Raw genomic sequence first — 17,377 nt, 5'->3', positions numbered from 1 at the left:
GACAATAAAACCCTTTCTCCTCTCATCCCCGTGTCCCAGCCTCTCTGTTCCAAAACACAGTGGGGAAGGGGGCAAGGCGGGGTGCAAGGGTGGGGAGGGGGTGGTGACCCCCCAAAATTGCTGGTCTTGCCCTTTTTTTTCAGCCTGCCCTGGCATCATGTGCAGTGCAGCAGCACTTCCCTCTCTGCACAACACAGCGTATTTATCCCACACACCCCCAAAATCACCCTAAAAATAAGCTCTAGAGGCCCTCCGCTTCCCAGGTGCATCCCCTGGGGTCCCCACAGCACGCCGGCACCCATGGGTGCCCCCAACACCTTAATTTCCATGGTGTTGGGGTAAGAAAGAGCCACCCCATTTCCCTGGTGTTTCCCATCAGAAAGGCTCAGGGAGCACATGGGGCCCAATCCAGCATGCTGCGTGTCCCCAAACGTCCTCACAAGCTGTGTCCCCAATCCAAACTGTTTTACCCCCTCTCCAGTTTGGGGGTGAAAGGGACCACAGAGAAGGGTGACCCTCAGCATCCCTGCCTGTGGCTCCTGGCTCAGCATTGAGGGTCTAGAGCTGTTTGGGGAGGGAAGAGTTGATCTTGGAATGAAAGAGGCAGATGTGGGGGATGAGTGGCAATTAGCACCCAATGTCTCCCAGCTGCCCTAAGGAAGAGGATTTAGGAAGAGGAGGCATCAAATTTGCCTCTTTTTGCTGAGAAGGAGCCTCTGTCCCACTCCAGCGTGGCTCAGCCCTGGGGAAGCACCGCACGTGGGTGTCCCTGAATGGGGTAGGGTGCTGGTGGGGGGGTCCTGACCTGGAAAATCCTTAGCAAAGGGTGCTGTGGTCTCCTCCACAGGCACCATCTCCAAGGGTGTCTGCTGCCTGGAGGCTGAGCTCAGCCTGGCCAAGCCTCGCCCCGTGGGCTGGCATTGCCATCAGGGCATGCCCCTCTCCCAGGAAGGACACTATGTTCCCCAAGTCTGGCACCCCCCCGGGTTTGCTGGGCACCAGACTGTTTTGGAGAGAGCCTGTGTCCTTTTTTTTTACCTCCCTTCTTTCAGCCAAGGTGTATTCTCACAGCATAACTCATAAAACGCAAAGGGGAGGCCCTGCAAGGAATGGGCTACCGTAATGGCTGACGTTTGCTTCGGCCCTTCTCTGCCCCCAGACCTTGCTCTTATATTGACAATACATTGGTGATTTCTCCAAAGAATGGGCTGTGACCCCTGTAATGAGTTGGGAGGGGGCTGGTGGGATGAGGGGAGCACTGGCTCCTGTCCCTGCCACCCCCAGGCTTCCTGTGGTCTCCACCTGCAGGTTGACATCTAGGTCAGGAAAAAAAAAAAAAAAAACAAAAAACAAAAAAAAAACACAACACAACACCTTTAGGGAAATATTCTCTTTATTTGCAGCCTGGGTATAAAGCCAGTGGGATGAACCTGCTTCACTCTGCAAAGTTAAACCCTCCCTTTTCAGATGGGAAGGGACACGGAGGAGGTGATGTGCAGCTTGGCTGGGGGGATGTCACCAGTCAGGGCCGGTGGCAGCAGTGCTGGCAGGTCACACTCCTCTCTGGAAGCGGGCAGTTGGTGGCAGAAACCCTTTTGCTTCACCTCTTGGATGAAGCCAGTGCTGCAGAGTTGAAGAGGGCCCCATGCTCCCAGGATGGGCTCTACACTCCAAGGGGGAGGGTGGTTGGGCTGAGCTGCCCCTGTGCTTCTGTCCCCACCCCTGTTCTGTCACTGCTCTTCTTGGAGACCTCATCCAGCCACCGCTGAGCTCCAGAGCTGCCCGTCCTCAGAGCCGGCAGCACCCTGTCCTCGCCCCGCTCTCCCCCAGGTCCACTGTTGAGCTCCCATGTGGGGACAGGGTGGATGCCTTCTCTTGTTCCCGCTGCAGGAGCTCTTGGGCTAGGAAGAAACACAATGTGAGAAAGGGCTCATTTCTCCTGCCGGTGAGGTGGGATGGGACAGCCCGGGGAGCCACTGATGGCGGCTGGTGCTGTCTCGCAGTAACCACATTAGATCTCTACTGAACAGCTACGCTGTGGACACCATTACACCTAGACTGGATACTAAAGCAAAAGAAAATTCTGGCTTTGCGAGAGGGCCTGAACTTCCTCTGTTGGAACATCATGGGATGGATCTGTCCATCCTTCTGCCCTAAGAGGTGTGGCACGTTTCGCAGAAACCATGGACTGCTGTGGCTGTGACCCTTGCCCAGTGTGGTGCAAACTGGTCAGGCTGGGAAGAAGACCTCAGTGGCAAGCACGAGCAATGAAGGGGGTCAGCTCTGCAGAGAGGAAGGCCTTTACAGCCTTGAAGCAGAGGTTTGGGCCCTGGGGTTCACCCGCCTCTCCCCTCACCTAGAGTCTTCGCACAACTCACCTACAGCCAGAAATACATCATTCACTTGGTGGTTGGATTTTGCAGATGTCTCCATGAACAGGAGGCCCTTGGTCCTTGCAAACTCTTCCCCCTCCTAAGTGGAGACAAGCAGAGTTATTGCCCCTGCCCCCTCTGGGGCTGCGTGTTTGATTATGGTGGCATTTCATGGCAGGTCAATAATCGTACAGGGACTTTGGAGGTGCTTGAAAGCCTTTTAAATTCTCAGCTTTGCTAGGACATATCCCAGTGCCTGCTGGTGTGAGGGGGCCTGGGAGCTCCACCACAGGGACTCACCTTGGTGGCAACCTCTCGCTCAGCAGCAAGGTCTGTCTTGTTGCCCACCAAAGCAATGATGATTTCATCGGGAAGGAATTCCTTCTCCAGGTCCCTCAGCCACAGCTTTGCTCTGTTGAGTGTTTCCTGGAGAGATGGAGACAAAACTAGCCAGTGATACAGTTTTGATTAATCCCTTTGTCTCAGGCATAGCAAAGCTGGGCAGGTGGCACCAAATCAAAGTGGGTGGAAGAGATGTGGTGGGGAGGCTTTGATTGCCCTCTCCCTCAGGGAAACAAGTCAAAGACCCTCAAACACCTTTAGGGATAAATCAGCCTTGGACGGGATGCACCCTTTCAGCACGGCAGCAGAAATCACCCCTGGGGTGGTGGCATGGTCCTGCGTGGGCAGGGACAGGCCCTGGCACATCCCAGGTGGGATGTTTATCTTCTCAGGCAGAGCTCATGTATTGCTTTCTCCTCTACCAAGGACAAAAACCATCATCTGGACACCTCTGTCCCTCCAGTGCTGCTGCAGCATGGCATAGTTTCGGCACGGGCGGGATCAGCATCCCCTGCCTTACCTTGTTAGCGATGTCGTAAACGAGGAGAGCAGCGTGGGCGCCCCGGTAGTAGAGGTGGCAGACGCTGTGGTACTTCTCCTGGCCTGCCGTGTCCCAGATCTCAAACTTGACAGTGGCTGCCCCCAGATTGAGCATCTGTGTGAAGAAGGAACCTGCAAGCAAGATGCAGGGTGCACATTCGCTTGCAGCAAGAGCAGAGAGCTCAGATGTGATGCTGCCGTGAAGTCAAACCCATCCCGAGAGCCGGTAACAATACTTTAACACACAAAATTGGGCTGGGTTTCTCAAAAGCACTGGCACCACTGGTGGGATGGTGTGTCACAGGGCAAGGCAGCCTGTAGCAGGCTGGGAGCCCTTCCTGGCAGCAGATTGGGGTGGATGCACACCGGTTTTGCTGTCAGATAGCTCTAATCTTTGCAGAATAGCCCCCAGATAGAGAGCCACCTCCACCTTCCTGGTGGGTCAGACCTGTGAGAGCCGTGAAGAGGAATATCCATCAAAAAGGGCTCCCACTGGAGGGGAACCTCCATCCCTGCTCCCAGGGAGCAGATGGCTGCTTATTGACCAGCCAGAGCCAAGGCAGGGGGGACAAGGGGAGAAGCTCCGCAGGGCCTCACTCTCCTCCACCAGCTAGCTCTTCAGGCTCCAGGTGGGACCCCAACCTCTGTGCCTGCTCGCAAAACCCAGGTGTATCATGTAAAATTAACATCTATAATGTCTATATGCTGTAGGAAGCTGTGCTGATGAGAACGTTCAGGGGAGGCAGCTTGATCCAAGCAGGTGTGTTGGCCCAAGGGAAGGAGCAGAGCTCTCGCAGCAATCCAGGTGGTTTTCATCAAAGCGTGAGCATGCACGCGGCCTGCCTTTGGGCACGGGTTGTTGATCGTGGCTTGTCAGGATAGGATGTGCTTATGCTCTCCCCTTTGCCAGCGGGGCAGAGCATGGGGTCTGCAGCCTGGCCAGGGCGTGGGGAGGTCTGCGCTCTCATCTCTGCGGGCAGGGCTGGAGGAATGAGGTGCTGCTGTGAACCCATCATCGGGCAGGGCTGCGGGGGGGTCCTGCCCTCCTGCACCCCAGCCAGAACCTCCTTGCTCCAGCGGGACATTGAGGCTGGGGCAGCACACTTACAGGAGAGACTCTCCTCGGGTGTCTGAATAGCTGTGAGGGACAGAGCGTGCACAGGGCAGGTGGGACCATGCCACTGGGACCCTAGGTTTCCCTCATTTCACTGCTCATCTGCCTCCAAAAAGCAGCGCTAATCCAAAGTGATGCCATTTGGATGTGGCTTTTCTTACAGCCTGGTGCTAAGGAAAATGGGCTGCAGAGCTCCAAAGGTGACAGTGATGGGGGAGGTCTGGCTCTGGGGCAAGTCCGTATCCCGTTCAAAAGCAGGTCTGTGCTACTGCAGGATATACCAACCTCTTCTCCTGCATCCCACCCTGCTGCAAGGAAGGGCATCAGGCCTGGTCTCTTGTCCAGAGCCATCAAGCTATTGAAGCTACTCACTCACATCCCACAGTTGGCAGCGACTCCCTGAAGTCATTTTTCACGTATCGGTAGGCCAGGCTTGACTTTCCCACTGATGTGCTCCCCAGCAGAACCACCTTGTAGATGTAGGTGGGATGAATCCCCTCCACGGAGTTGCCTGGCATTGGTTTCTGTGCCATGCCCTGCAAGGAAACCAACTCTGTTCAAAACACATCTGCAGTGATTCCAGCTCCATCAGCTGAGCCTCCTGCATCAACTTCTGACCGGCACCAGCAGGGCAGGTGGGGTTTAACCTCAAAATAGGCTAGCACAAAACCACTAATATCCTGAATCAAATTTAATACAACAAACCATCTGCCATTCTCAGTTATGACCAGAGGGTGGAGATCTTTAGGAAGAAAATTGATGCAAGAGGTCTTCTTGGATGTAGACAAGGAGCTTGGATTGGGTGCATCTCCTTTAAAGAGAGGACACGCTAGAGAAAGGTAATGGCAGAGAGACATCACTTATGGGTGTGCCTTGCTCTTGAGCATGCCTCCTTCCCCAAAGTCCCGGTGAAGAGCTTAGGCTTATGTTCCATGCTTGTTGTGGGTCTTGCTAGAAGTTATACCAGGAGTGCTTAACTCAGGCATGGAGGTGATGCTGCTACCAGCTTGCTGAGGACACTGCTGAGGGGATGGCTGGGCACCCCAAGAGCTGCTGGGCTTTGTGGCGGCAACACTTCAAGCCAGGATGAAACAGCAGGAGTGAGAGGACCCGACTCCAGCACCCTTGAGGACAGCAGCACACAAAGCAGGCAGCACATGCTCCTCCACCACGGATTAAGAAACCCTGGGCAGACCAAGCCCGGGAAGTCTCACACCCTCATGACCGTTGTACCATGGAGTGTGACTCTGCATCACTCGGGGTGGAGCTACACTGCACGGTGACACCGGGCAGCGGGGGAGTATGGCCCAAAGTAACGGTGGTCGCCTCAAACCTGACCTGAAGAGTTGCTGCAGAGCGTTGGCCACAGGCTGGGAAGATGGCAGTCGGTGTGAACCCTCCTGGGCAGCACGTTTCCCTTTCTCCCAGCCTCCGGCTCAAGGAAATGACGCTGCCTTGCTGTCGGAGGGAGCTGTCAGTGCTGGGTGGCAAATAACACTGCCTTGCTGCTAGCCAAAGCTTTGCCTTGGCTCCTCCTTGCAGAGCTCCTCCTCTAAAAACACTAAGCTCGAGCAGAGAGCTCTGCAGGAGAGGGGGAGGTTCGTGCAGAACTCGAAGATGAAAGGTCATGGGGTGTGGGACTGAGCAGGAGAGGGCACGAGATGACCTTACGTGCACTTATCCCACTTCACACGCAGCAGCAAAGGGGAAACACACCACCAGCAAGCCCATGATTACTGTGTGCAGAGATAGGATGTGCCTCCTATACACATCCAAGCTTCTAACACCCAAAGACAGCAGAGGAGCCTTTGTGAAGGATGCTAAAATGTTAATATTCTGCTGCTGGTCCCTGCCTGTGTGTCCTGACCCTCTCGCTGCTGTTGCGTGCCAGATGAAGAGCCTCCCATGCCGAGGTGAACGCTGCTGTCGTGGGGTGCTCCCCTTTGTGTGCTTTTGAAGCAAGCCCCGGTCAGCCAGAGAGCAGGGACCTGCAAAGCTTATAATGAAGATGTGGTGCAAATAGTGCAACTTCTACCTGGGGCTCGCGGGAGTTTGGCGTGCAGAACTTGCAGATGAGCAAGAAATAGTACCTTTATAAAGGCACTAACAGCTGCACTAGCAATGTAGCTCCTGGCCCAGGAAGGGGTCTTGGCTCCCCTGTCTGATAAAAGCCTCTTGTTCCTGCACGCTGCTCATCCCACATCTCCTTCATTTTGCCTGTCTTCCCCCTGCAATCTGGACGGCTCCAGACCTTTAATTCTTCTCCCTTCCCTGATCCTGTTGTCACAGCAGGTTGTTGTTAAGAGCGTTCCTCAGTGCCGCCTGAACCAGAGTCTCTATCTGTAGTTTTTCTGTTCCCTGAGATAGCTTTCATACCCTTGAAAAACAGGGGTAAAATCTTTTCCACCAGCTCATACAGCCCAGTGATGAAGAGCAGGATTGCGGTTTGTGCAGCACAGCTAGCTACTGATGGGTTTTGTTTTGTTTTGCTTTGTTTTTTTAAGCAGGAAAAAGATAAACCCTGCAGTGCAGCATAAGGCTGTGCTCCTTCTGGTATTAATTAGACACCATTGCCTCTTTACAGGCCTGGAAATAAGGCTGCTGTCCTTTCTGGGAAGTTACGTTAGCTACTGTAGGTGATGTGCCGTAAAACTCTACAGAGAAGCAAGAAGCTGCACGAAAAACACTCAGAATTGTCTATATTAAATTCAATTTTGCATTATTTCACTCTGTCGCTTTCTGTTTAACCCCAGAAGGCTGTATTGATGCTGGGACAGAGCTCACCTGAGAACTACTGCAATGAGAGAAATTTCCTTGCAAACTTTTCATACTAGCAAACACCCATGAGCGATGGGGAGTTTTGCCAACGCTCATTCAAAACAATTCTTTTCCCCGTGTTAAGAGGCAGAAGGTGAGTCTCCCTTTCAGCCCAAGGAGAATGGCAAGGAAGTAAAACAAGTCGCTTTATTCTGATTCAATGGAAAATAGGATTTAGGGAAAACACTGTTCCCTTTTTTTTTTTTTTTTGGAAGGAAGGAAGGAGTGTACAGAGTAAAACCCTGTGCTCACTGGCTAAGGGACTGTGGGGAAATCCCTTCAGACATCTCATGTGGCTGGTAGTCACCCTTCTGCAGCTGCTCCCTGCCATGGGGAAGAGCCTGTCAGTGAGACCCAGCTTAGGGTTATAGTCAGCTCCACAAGTCCAGGATGTTGTTCTGGCAGGGTCACCAACCCCTGCTCTGGGTGACAATAATGGCACAAACAGCATCCCTGTTCTTTCAGCCTGTGCTGCCGATGAAGCAGAGGAAGCTCATTCCTCATCTGGAAACCTCCCTGACTTCCCTGGGCTGAGACTGACTAACCGAGCATATCCAGGAGAAACATTTAAAGCAACTTTCCTGCTGATTTCTGTGAGTTAAGCCCCAGCAGAGTGCACCTGCATGCCAGAAAGCTTCTGGCAGCATAACTAGAATAAGTTTGATTTATCTCACTGCAAACTCGAAACTCTGAAGAAGTCACCGATGCTTCTACGCAAAGTGGCTTTAGCAAATTTTCCCATGCAGGCTTTGAAAGGCTGCGGTGTAACCTGAACTGGGAGTGCTTAGATCCTGGATTTCGGGGCTTTATAGTTTGATCCTGGTAAAGAACAACTCAGCAACTTAGGGAGCATCCTGGGGAACAGCTGAGGTGTTACAAGTCCTGTCCTTGTGCCCAGAGGCCATGCCGAGGGGCAGGAAAAACTGAACCTCTAATATAAAGAGCCGGAGATTAGTCTAGACAAGCATTTCTCTTCAATCAACTGTAAAAGTCCTGTTGGTGGATTTAGTCTCCAGACACAGCTTAATATTTTGTGCCAGCCTGTGTCTAGCAGCAGATGTTCAGGGCAGGTTTGCCTGACCTTACACTTACCTAGGAGGTGAGGACCAAAACGGCCGTGACGCAGAATTGTTTCTCGCTTCCTAATGGAGGATTAAGCATCGCTGCACCCAGGAAATTGTGTTCTCGGCCAGACGCCCCCGTTCCCCTGTCTCGATGTCTCCTCTCTCCTTCCCATGGGCAATAGGTGATTATGTGGCGGCAGCTCTGACCAGCATTAACCAGTTTCCCCCGGTGGAGCCCACTGGTTTAATGTAAATCAACTTAAAGGTAATCTGTTTGTCGGGTACAGCAGCAGCGCCAGATCAGTGACACTGCACTCGAACCTCCTGCCCTCACTGTTTCCAAGAAGGAACCTGACAAATCTGTTTATGAGGGTGACTCAGTTGTTTATAATTAGCAGGAAAGTGGACTTTATCTAAGGAGCATCCTCTCAAACTCGTGTTTTATGGGCATAAACACTAGTAATAAAAAACAGAAACATGAGGTGGCAGAGTAGATATTTGCGCTGGAATGCGACAGCAAGGGCTTGGCTTTCTCCACTCGGTAAATTAGTATCTCTGCAGTATTTTTCACCTGGGGAGGGGGGATCCTGGTATATGTATTGTCAGGGGATAAGCCTTTTATTTCCAAAGGAAAACAGTGAAAAAAAAGAAAAGCAATGCGTACTTTTGAGAATGGAGCTACTGAGAAGTGTTATTTAAGAATCTATTGAACTTCCTGGGAAATTAATCATGTTTAAGTCTAATGATGTCGAACTGATGTCTAAGCTTTTCAAAACCACAAGCTCTAAGATGATCCTAAAACCGTCAAAGACATTTGTGGAGTTTCTGCAGGGGCGCAGCAGTGACCAAGAACCACAGTTAATGAGCTCCTTGAAAAAAAAAAGAACCCCAGTGCTACCTGTGTAAGTCTACAGCCCTGAAATTTTGGGACACAAAGTTTTTATGTTCTTTCAGATGTAGATTGGTTTTTTTTTCCCCTGGATAGCGGTCATGCACCTACAGCCCCAATTAATTTCTAGGATTCATCTCAAAGCACCCTTTTGCTTCTGGGAGCCTCCTCCTACCTGCTAAAGCTCTCGCAGCGCTGGTGTAGGAGTGTGGCCGCTTGGAAAGTTCGCTTAAGCCAAGGTTACCAGGGGATGCAAAAATCCCAACTGCAAAGACTTAATGCGTAAACAGTGTTAGATCTACATAGTGCTGATTTCCCAATGAAGTCAGCCCTCCTTGAAGCTAAGGGGAACAGAATAAGGGTCATTAACTGTGCAGCTGGAGTGGGTTGGGGAAATAGGGCAGCAATAAATGGACATTGCCCTGGGCTGTGGGTGAAACCAAACGCTCCAAGACCTTCGCAGCAGCTCTTCGGCTGCCTGAGAGGGTAGGGGTAGGGCAGAAGGCTTCCTAAGCCTTCTAAAATCTCTTCTCTTGGGCCTGGAGAGACTGAGGATGGTGCTACCCTCCCCGGTGGATGCCCCTTTGCGGCTGGGATACAGGGCTGCTTCCCAGTGGGAGGATGAGAATCCCAGGAGCTTCTCCGGGAAAGGCACCTCAGAGATGGTGGGTCATGGCTGGGGTTTGCCCTGCGGGGAATCCCCCGGCGGAGTTACCTTCCCGAAGCCTTGGTCTCCTCCCAGCACTCCGGTCCGTGGCGCCAGGGGCGAGGGCCCCGTCCGGCTGCCTGCGCCTCTCCGTACCGGGGACAGATAAAAGCGAAACCAGCCGGTGTCAAAGGTGAGAGGTGACCGGAGATCAGCGAACCTTAGACCCGGGCAAGGCGGGACCACAGGGCTGCTGTCACGGTGAGCGGGGCCGGTGGCCGTGCCCCCCGCACCCCCTCCATCCACCCTTCCCTCCGTCTTTCCCCGCTTCCCATGCTGGGGTTTGGCAGTGGGTGGATGGACAGATGGATGAATGGGGGGGTTGTTTTTTCCCCATGCCTCAGGGCCCAAGGCCAGCCCGGCTACCAGGGCCATGGGGAGTAAAAGCAGCCTGCACCCCACCACAGGGGTTTGAGGACTGGGGAGGACTGGTTTCAGGACCAGCCAGAGCCACATCATGCCCGGCCTTCTCTGCCTTTTATAATACAGCAATTTCTGCTGACGCACGTTAGACCTGGCTTTGGTCGAGTGCCAAGGTAAGGACTCAGATAACTTGGGCCTGGGATTGCCAAAGCAATTTGTTTTCAGGAGCGTGGCTGGTTTACTAGCTGGCAGGAGATGGCACACCCGCTTCTCTTTTACTTACTAAAAGGCTTTTACTGCCTTTTAATTAGGATAATAGCTAGTTACCACAGGCAGTTGGGGCTTGGTGCTTTGGAGAAGGCTGATCTTGTTAAAGCTCTGGTATCTTGGGAGACCACAGCATATTAAGGCATTGGGATAACGGGTCTGGAGTAAGAACAGAAAGATCTGATAATGAAAAATCTAAATGAAGATAGTTTTTTAATTTCTGTCACTCATCTTGTAATAGTCAGTGTCTTTCCTTCAAGTAACAGCTCCTAAAGTTTTCTGGAAGTGAAACAGACTTTACAAAATCTAGTCCTAAAAGTTATAGGGAGCAGGGTGAAAAGCAGGAGTCCTACAAGAGAGCTTAAAAAAAACATCATCCCAGTTTTGAAATGAAGAGCACGTCTTGTGACTCCCAAGGCCTGACTGCTGCGGCTCGGTTACTTCCCATGCCTATGATGAAATCCCGTGTGCGGACGCCTGAGAGTTGCATTGATGTCACACGGGAGCAGTGCCCCCACCCAGCTGAATCACCGCGAGAGGTTTTGGTCTGCGAGCCAAATGAGAGCGTTTCCCCTCGTTTGGGAATGTGTCCATGCACGGATTTGCACCACTGAAGCAAAACTGTCTTGAGTATACCCACGTCTGCCTCCAGCCTGAGAGCAGATCTCACCCTGCAGCTTTTTTTGCCAAAGGGAGGGAAAGCGTTACCATCCCAGGCCCCTTCCCATCAGCTCTGCAGAGACTACAATGGGATTTGGGGATCCTTTGAAGGTATTTCTATCACAACACTATGAAAACCCAAACCATCTGAGACTGGTGTCATTTTTTCAGCACAAAGCAGTTTATGTGGTCCTGTGCCTCTCCTGTAACTTCTTGCACAAGGCTGTGCTGTGAAATGAGCTGACTTAAAGCCTTATTTTTATTCCAGGGCTTTGGATAGATCAGTTCTTCAGCAGGAGTCTCAGTGTGACCCAGTGAACAGTCGCACTGGCACAGCAGAGGGGTAGAAAGGTGTTTCGGGGTTTGGGAAGGGCTGGGGGCATGGATGCCTCAGGCTGGGATTGCTGCAGCGAGGGTCCTTGCCCGCAGCAATGAGCAATGCTGAAAGGCAGTCTGCTCCCATTTATCCACTGCTTTTGACCTACAAGCTGTGGTAACGTCATGCACCCAAACTAAGCATCTAATTCTTAGTGGAAAATGGGGCTCTCAGTCTTGCATGGAAGGCTTTGAAGCCTTATGAAAGGATTGCTTTGTAGCTGCTAAGAGAAACTTCATTTCCAACTCGCGCTGCTGCAATAAGCACCCATCTCATGCTCTGTTATTTTCATACCAGCCTCCTCTGCCCGAGCAGATGTTACGTCTCAGATGCCTTTGTTAAGGGCTTTTATAAAAGGAGATGGTGTAAAAGAGACGCCTGCAGAAAGTGCTATGACCTGGCTGGTGTAATGGCCCCTGAGTCCCCCGGAGCCCAGGGGAACGTGCCGGCTCCTGCCGAGCCAGACCCCAGTAGAGGGCACAGCTCCTCTGTGATTTAAGACAACGGCGACGCCGGCTTCCAAGTCTCATTTCTGAACTGGACAACTAAATAGACACCAGTCAGTGAGGGTGACGGAAGAGCCGGGCTCAGGTCTCCTGCCAGAACCGCATCTGGACAGCCAGCTTTTCTTTGAGTGGGCTCTGTTCTCCAACCAACCAGGGTGTGAACCTTTGTTATAAACCAGAGCTTTTTCACACACTGTCTTGGTCTGCCTGCCCGCTCCCTGAGCGTGTGAAAATCTTGCTGTCCTGGGTGCTCAGGATCAGGCCTCCTTCAGCAGCAAGTGGTTTGCAAATAAAGACTGCGGCTGCATCTGAATTGGATGGGCAGGGCGTCAGGAGTGACTTGTACAAAACTAGGGATGCGCCTTGCTCAGCGGTGCTTGTGCAGTGAAAAGTGCCTCACCTGAGATAAATTTTGCTGGTAAAAACTGGGCATTGGTTGTTTTTCAAAGGTTAGGGATTGCATTTCATTTTATGCTTGCCTGGTGTAATTACGGCACAAGCTTTTGCAGGACAGGTCTGGCAGCAGGGGTGGTATGGAGTAAATACTGCAGCCCAGCAATGCATGATCTAAGTGCCTGGAACCCCTCTGTAGACCTTCCCCCACTGCTCCACCTCAGCTTTTTTCTTTGATTTTTAACTGTGAAGGAAACGATGACATTTCAGTGATGCACCAGAATGCCAGGCTAGGTCAAAATAAAATTCATAGAGAAAACATGCAAGAATAATTTCAATAATCTCATATTTCTGGCTCTCCCTGCTATGTAACTTTGGGCAGTTTCTTCTCCTTCCCTCTTTCTCTGAGTAAAAGGTTTCCATGTGCTCCCCAATGTCCTCTGTGCAGGTAGCCCAGTGCAGGAGATCTGATCTCCTTTGAGGCTCCCACACTGCTGAACCAATGCCAACACCTTGTATTTCTCAAAAATTATTAACTGCTCAGCCTCAGCTTTAGTGTTTTTGGACCCCTGAGATCCCTGAATACCATGAAGTTGTTCCTGATGGGTTAATTTTCATCCAAAACACTCCCATTTCTTCATATTTAGTGTGATTCAAGAGTATGGCTGTGGTCTCAGCAGCCCTGCTCCGCTGAGCACTGCTCGTGCCACTTGCTTGAGCACCTCCAGGCTCTTGTTTTCTGCTCACATCTTGCCCCATTTTGCTTGGGGACAGGTGGCTGTGACCTCACTCCTGAATTTGGCTGGTCTGACAAGGAACAGCCACAGATACATGAGTGTGTTTCAGCTGCCTCGATTACACCACGAGCACTGCTGTCCGCCTTGCCTCTTGCTCTCTGAAGAAAACGTCTGACAGCACAAGTGGCTTTTTAGGTTTTTTTCTTGCTGATGCTAGGGGATGTGGAGGAGCAGGAAAACTGTGTTATTTACACTGGAAGGGCTTTGTGAGACTTTTCTGGCCTAAACCGTGGAGCCAGGGTTTGCTAGAGCTTCTTTGAAATTACACCTGTACAGATTGAAGTTGCTGCAACAAGGAGAGAGCAGCATGAGCTCATTAGATATGGTGAACTGGAAATCCTTGTTTGCTTTTTTCTCAGAAAGCCATGTATCTATAATGCATGTGCATACATGTATGCAGGCATTTTAGAAAGTACAGGGTGCATATTTGATAGCGTCTGAGTCCCGCTGTTGTCCTGCGCGGTGGCCCGGTGGCTTCAGGGCTCCGGGCTGCACTGGAAGCCCATCGTGCCCACAGGCCACTGCTGACCTGATGTAAAGCCTCTGCTGCTGCAAACTGCTCTATATATAGGCTCTGATGGGCTGCCTCTGTATTGCCAGGCTTTCCAAGAGCGTCGCCCATCGTCTTGATGCTGTTGCAAAGCCAACACTGTGTCTATTGTGAGCTCTGGCTATCTGGACAGAAGTGAGGTTATGGTCAGATTTAGACATCTGACAATGGGCATGCAGCGCCTGGAATTAATGAGCATAGAAATGTGGCTTTTGTTATGACCTTGCCTAAGTGATTTTGGCTCCTGGGCCAGCTGTAGGACAGACAACTTGTCCTTCTGCACTGCCAGATTCAAAGGAACCAGTTACTTGTGTGCGAGTATATATAGCATGCCTTGCTTTTAGGATATAATTATTTTGGTTTAGCTGTATTGATATAAATAAGCTGACTGATCGGAATCCACCTGTGGTCCTGACCCTGCTGTGCAGAGCAGGTCTCTTCACTGTGCTGCTTTGAGCAGGGCTCTGAAACACTGAGTGTTGGTCTGGGGAGACCCCGGCCAGCCCTGAGAGAGGTGGGCATGCCGCCTCTCACTGAGCAAGCCAGCCTGGCCCTTGTCAGCAGCCAGCAGACACAAAGCCTCAGAAATTGGCTGGGGCTCTTCTATTTTTAAAAGCTTATTTGTTTCAAGAAAAAACATCTGAAACTACGGTAAGCAAAATGAATTCAAAATAATAGATCCATCCAGAAGTCGCAACAAATTATGTTCTCAAAACTGTTCGCCATAGCTGTGCTGTTAAACATTTAATTCCATTCTTTCCGCGATGGTTCTCATAGAAAGCACGGGTAAGAAGTTAATCACAGAGGCCTGGCTCAGAATGGAATAGGTTTTTTTAAGCATCCTGGTCCTTGTTGTTTCTCCTTTTCTGTGCCTGCAGTAATGTCATGAACTGATGCAGTAAGATGAACAAGAGTTCAGCTCCTGAAGCCCGAAGACCCAGGACAGCCCACTTGTGACCATACAGGAACAGTTTGTCACTGCTGCAATCGGGCATTGAAATACCATTTTGTCGTTTTGAGAGGAGGAAAGGTTGTGCTTTTTTTAACGAAAAAAGATTGGGCTCCTCACTGCTGCACTGTTAGAGAGTTAAGAAATATTTTGAGGATTGGTGCAGCTGTAATGATGAACAGATCATTTACAGTGAGGCTCGAAACTGAGCCTGACATGAACTGCTTCAGGCTTCTAGAATGCTAGTCTTCCTGTATTAATTATTAACATTGGTAAAACACTCCAGAGATTGTCTTGGAAACATTCAACAAGCTTAATATTAATGGCTCCCAGATGATAAGTGATGGTGAACATTAGCATGTGTTAAAGACCGAGGAGGGAAAATAACTACTGATTACAATAAACATTTTAAGTATAGTGGGTTTAAATTACAAAAAGCATACAAGTGTGAACCACAAGAAAGGCTTTCCTATAGCATTGGCTGCTCCCCATCTGAAGAGACAGATAATATTGTTTATGCGTTCGAAATTGCACTTGATGAGTCACAATAAATAGCCTTGAAGCATAGGGATGTGCTGAGGTGGAAGATGTCTCCCTCACACCAACTTGCTCTTCAGAGCAGCCGTGCTCCAGCTAGAGACTGTCGCAGGCAGCTGCCTACCCACGCTGGTTACCTGCTAGCCACAATCCCTTGTGATTTATAGGGCATTTCTCAGAATTTAAGAGTTGCTATGAGCAGCCCCAGCTGCAGGTGCTGGGGTGGAAGGAGGTATGAGAAGTAGTCAGTGCTCCCTTTTAGTGCACGGAGTGGTTCTTGCCATATGTCTAGTACGTAAATTGCAACTTTTGTGAAAGGTACACGTGGCTTTCCCTAGTAAAAACAGATGCATCGAACTTTTTGCTTATCCCAAACTCCATGTTCTCTTTTACTCAGCAGACCTTGGCCAGGAGGAGCCCCCTCTCCACATCCAGCCCACCTTGCCAAGAGAGCTGTGATGCAGAGACCTCTGGCTCTAGCCTGGGTACATGATTTCGAAGGGGAGCCGGCTCCTGAAGGGTTTGGAAACAATGGAAACAGTTCTGTGAAATAAGGGACATCTTTATATAACAAGGTCCAGGTTTTGCAGCGTTTTACATGATTAAGCATTTTACATACTTAAGCATTCTCTTCCACGTGTGTGGTTTGGTGCCTTCCGTGAGCTCCATGTGCTGCTTTTTAGGGGATATCACATTTGGGATGGACCTTGACCTCTCTCATAAACTTGGTGGTAGCTGGTCAGCCGGCTTAAGCTGTTAGCCTGGGACCAGCGGACACTCACAGAGTGATCACACATGTTCCCTTAATAAACTAGGCTAAAACTGGCCGAAGGTGGTACCTTCCTATGCAAAGGGCTATCAAGGAGCTCACTGACAGCCAAAAGTTGCTCCCAGCTCAGTAATCTCCCCCAGAAGTGTTTCATCTGTTTGTGTTTGCAAGACTTTTGTAATGAATGTGACTGAAAACGGCTTGCTGCTGCTTGGAAAGAGAAATATTTAAGTAATACTGTCTAGCACAGACTTGGAAAGCTCGCATGGGTGTGAACATAATTTTTTTTCCCCCTGGAGTCCCCACCCAGCTTTTGGGTGTATAGTACAGGCATGCTCATAGGGCATTTTATGACGGGTTCTGCCTCTCTCTGCTTTACAGCAGGCCAGTGGCCACATCGGAATTTTTTCAGGGCATGTCTAAATATTTGGCTGAGTTTCACCTAGTTCTCAGTCTCATGGACTGGATGTTATAGGCATTGTCTGTAAAGGCACAAGAATAGAAATTATTTCATCTGTATGAGCCTGAGCAACCTCGTTTAACAACAGCCACTGCTGGAAGAGTATAGTAAAGCAGTCATTCTGTTACGCAGAGGTGAAATGAGTCATCTGTGGCCAATAAACTAGGTAGGAATTAAGATATCTCGGGGGGGAACCATTATCTGCTGTTACCTAGAGCAACTCCTTTTATAATTGAAAAATGTATTAAAAATTATTTTGGGAATTTCTAATTAGTTGAGTTGAGCCACTAATATGCTCAGGATGTTTCAGAAACTTAAACTAGTGACTGCCCCAAAAAAGGCCACCACAGAGAAGTCTCTTTCCTGCCTTTACCCTCTGCCACCTCAGCTACAAGGTCAGGGAGGATGAAAACTTCTGTAGAAATTGAGGTTGGGCAACAAAGGCAGCGTCTGCCAATCCCTGGGGAGATGACTCCTTCTAACAGTGCCCAGCCCTACACGGCTTCAGGCTGGAAACCCTGCAATAAGGAGCTACATTGAGTAGCCGTCCTTAGGGAAATGCACAGCTGGGAAAGTCAAAAGGCAAAAGAAAGGTGAGGCCGCTCTGTTCCTGCCTCTGGCACCTGTTTCCAGTTTCCCAGTCCTTGACAAGCCATTCAGCCAGCTAGGGAAGCTGGTGGTTTCTAGATGTGAGCACACATTTTGCTTTTTGTCCAGCTTGGGGCACTCAATGTTTGCTTGCTTTCTTTCCTTTTTCTTTCCTTTTTCTTTCCTTTTTCTTTCCTTTTTCTTTCCTTTTCTTCTTTCTTTCTTTCTTTCTTTCTTTCTTTCTTTCTTTCTTTCTTTCTTTCTTTCTTTCTTTCTTTCTTTCTTTCTTTCTTTCTTTCTTTCTTTCTTTCTTTCTTT

At 50.2% G+C, this 17,377-nt stretch overlaps 1 protein-coding gene across 1 annotated transcript; it reads right to left on the bottom strand.

The window, feature by feature from the left end:
- Window positions 1–1,788: 1,788 nt before the first annotated feature.
- RAB17 (RAB17, member RAS oncogene family) lies at window positions 1,789–8,365 on the bottom strand. The gene is made up of 6 exons (XM_009973154.2): window positions 8,278–8,365; window positions 4,745–4,904; window positions 3,235–3,386; window positions 2,673–2,798; window positions 2,379–2,472; window positions 1,789–1,901 (listed from the first exon to the last, which is right to left on the bottom strand). Exons 2-6 carry the CDS (start codon window positions 4,899–4,901, stop codon window positions 1,789–1,791), a joined length of 642 nt encoding a protein of 213 aa, XP_009971456.1. The 5' UTR covers window positions 4,902–4,904; window positions 8,278–8,365.
- Between the last annotated feature and the right edge of the window lie 9,012 nt (window positions 8,366–17,377).

This window comes from Tyto alba, unplaced genomic scaffold (assembly GCF_018691265.1).
Source record: "Tyto alba isolate M040663 unplaced genomic scaffold, T.alba_DEE_v4.0 Super-Scaffold_7, whole genome shotgun sequence".
NCBI classification, from domain to species: domain Eukaryota; kingdom Metazoa; phylum Chordata; class Aves; order Strigiformes; family Tytonidae; genus Tyto; species Tyto alba.
The sequence above is the reverse complement of the archived record's forward strand: the minus strand, read 5'-3'. Positions and strand labels throughout refer to the sequence as shown.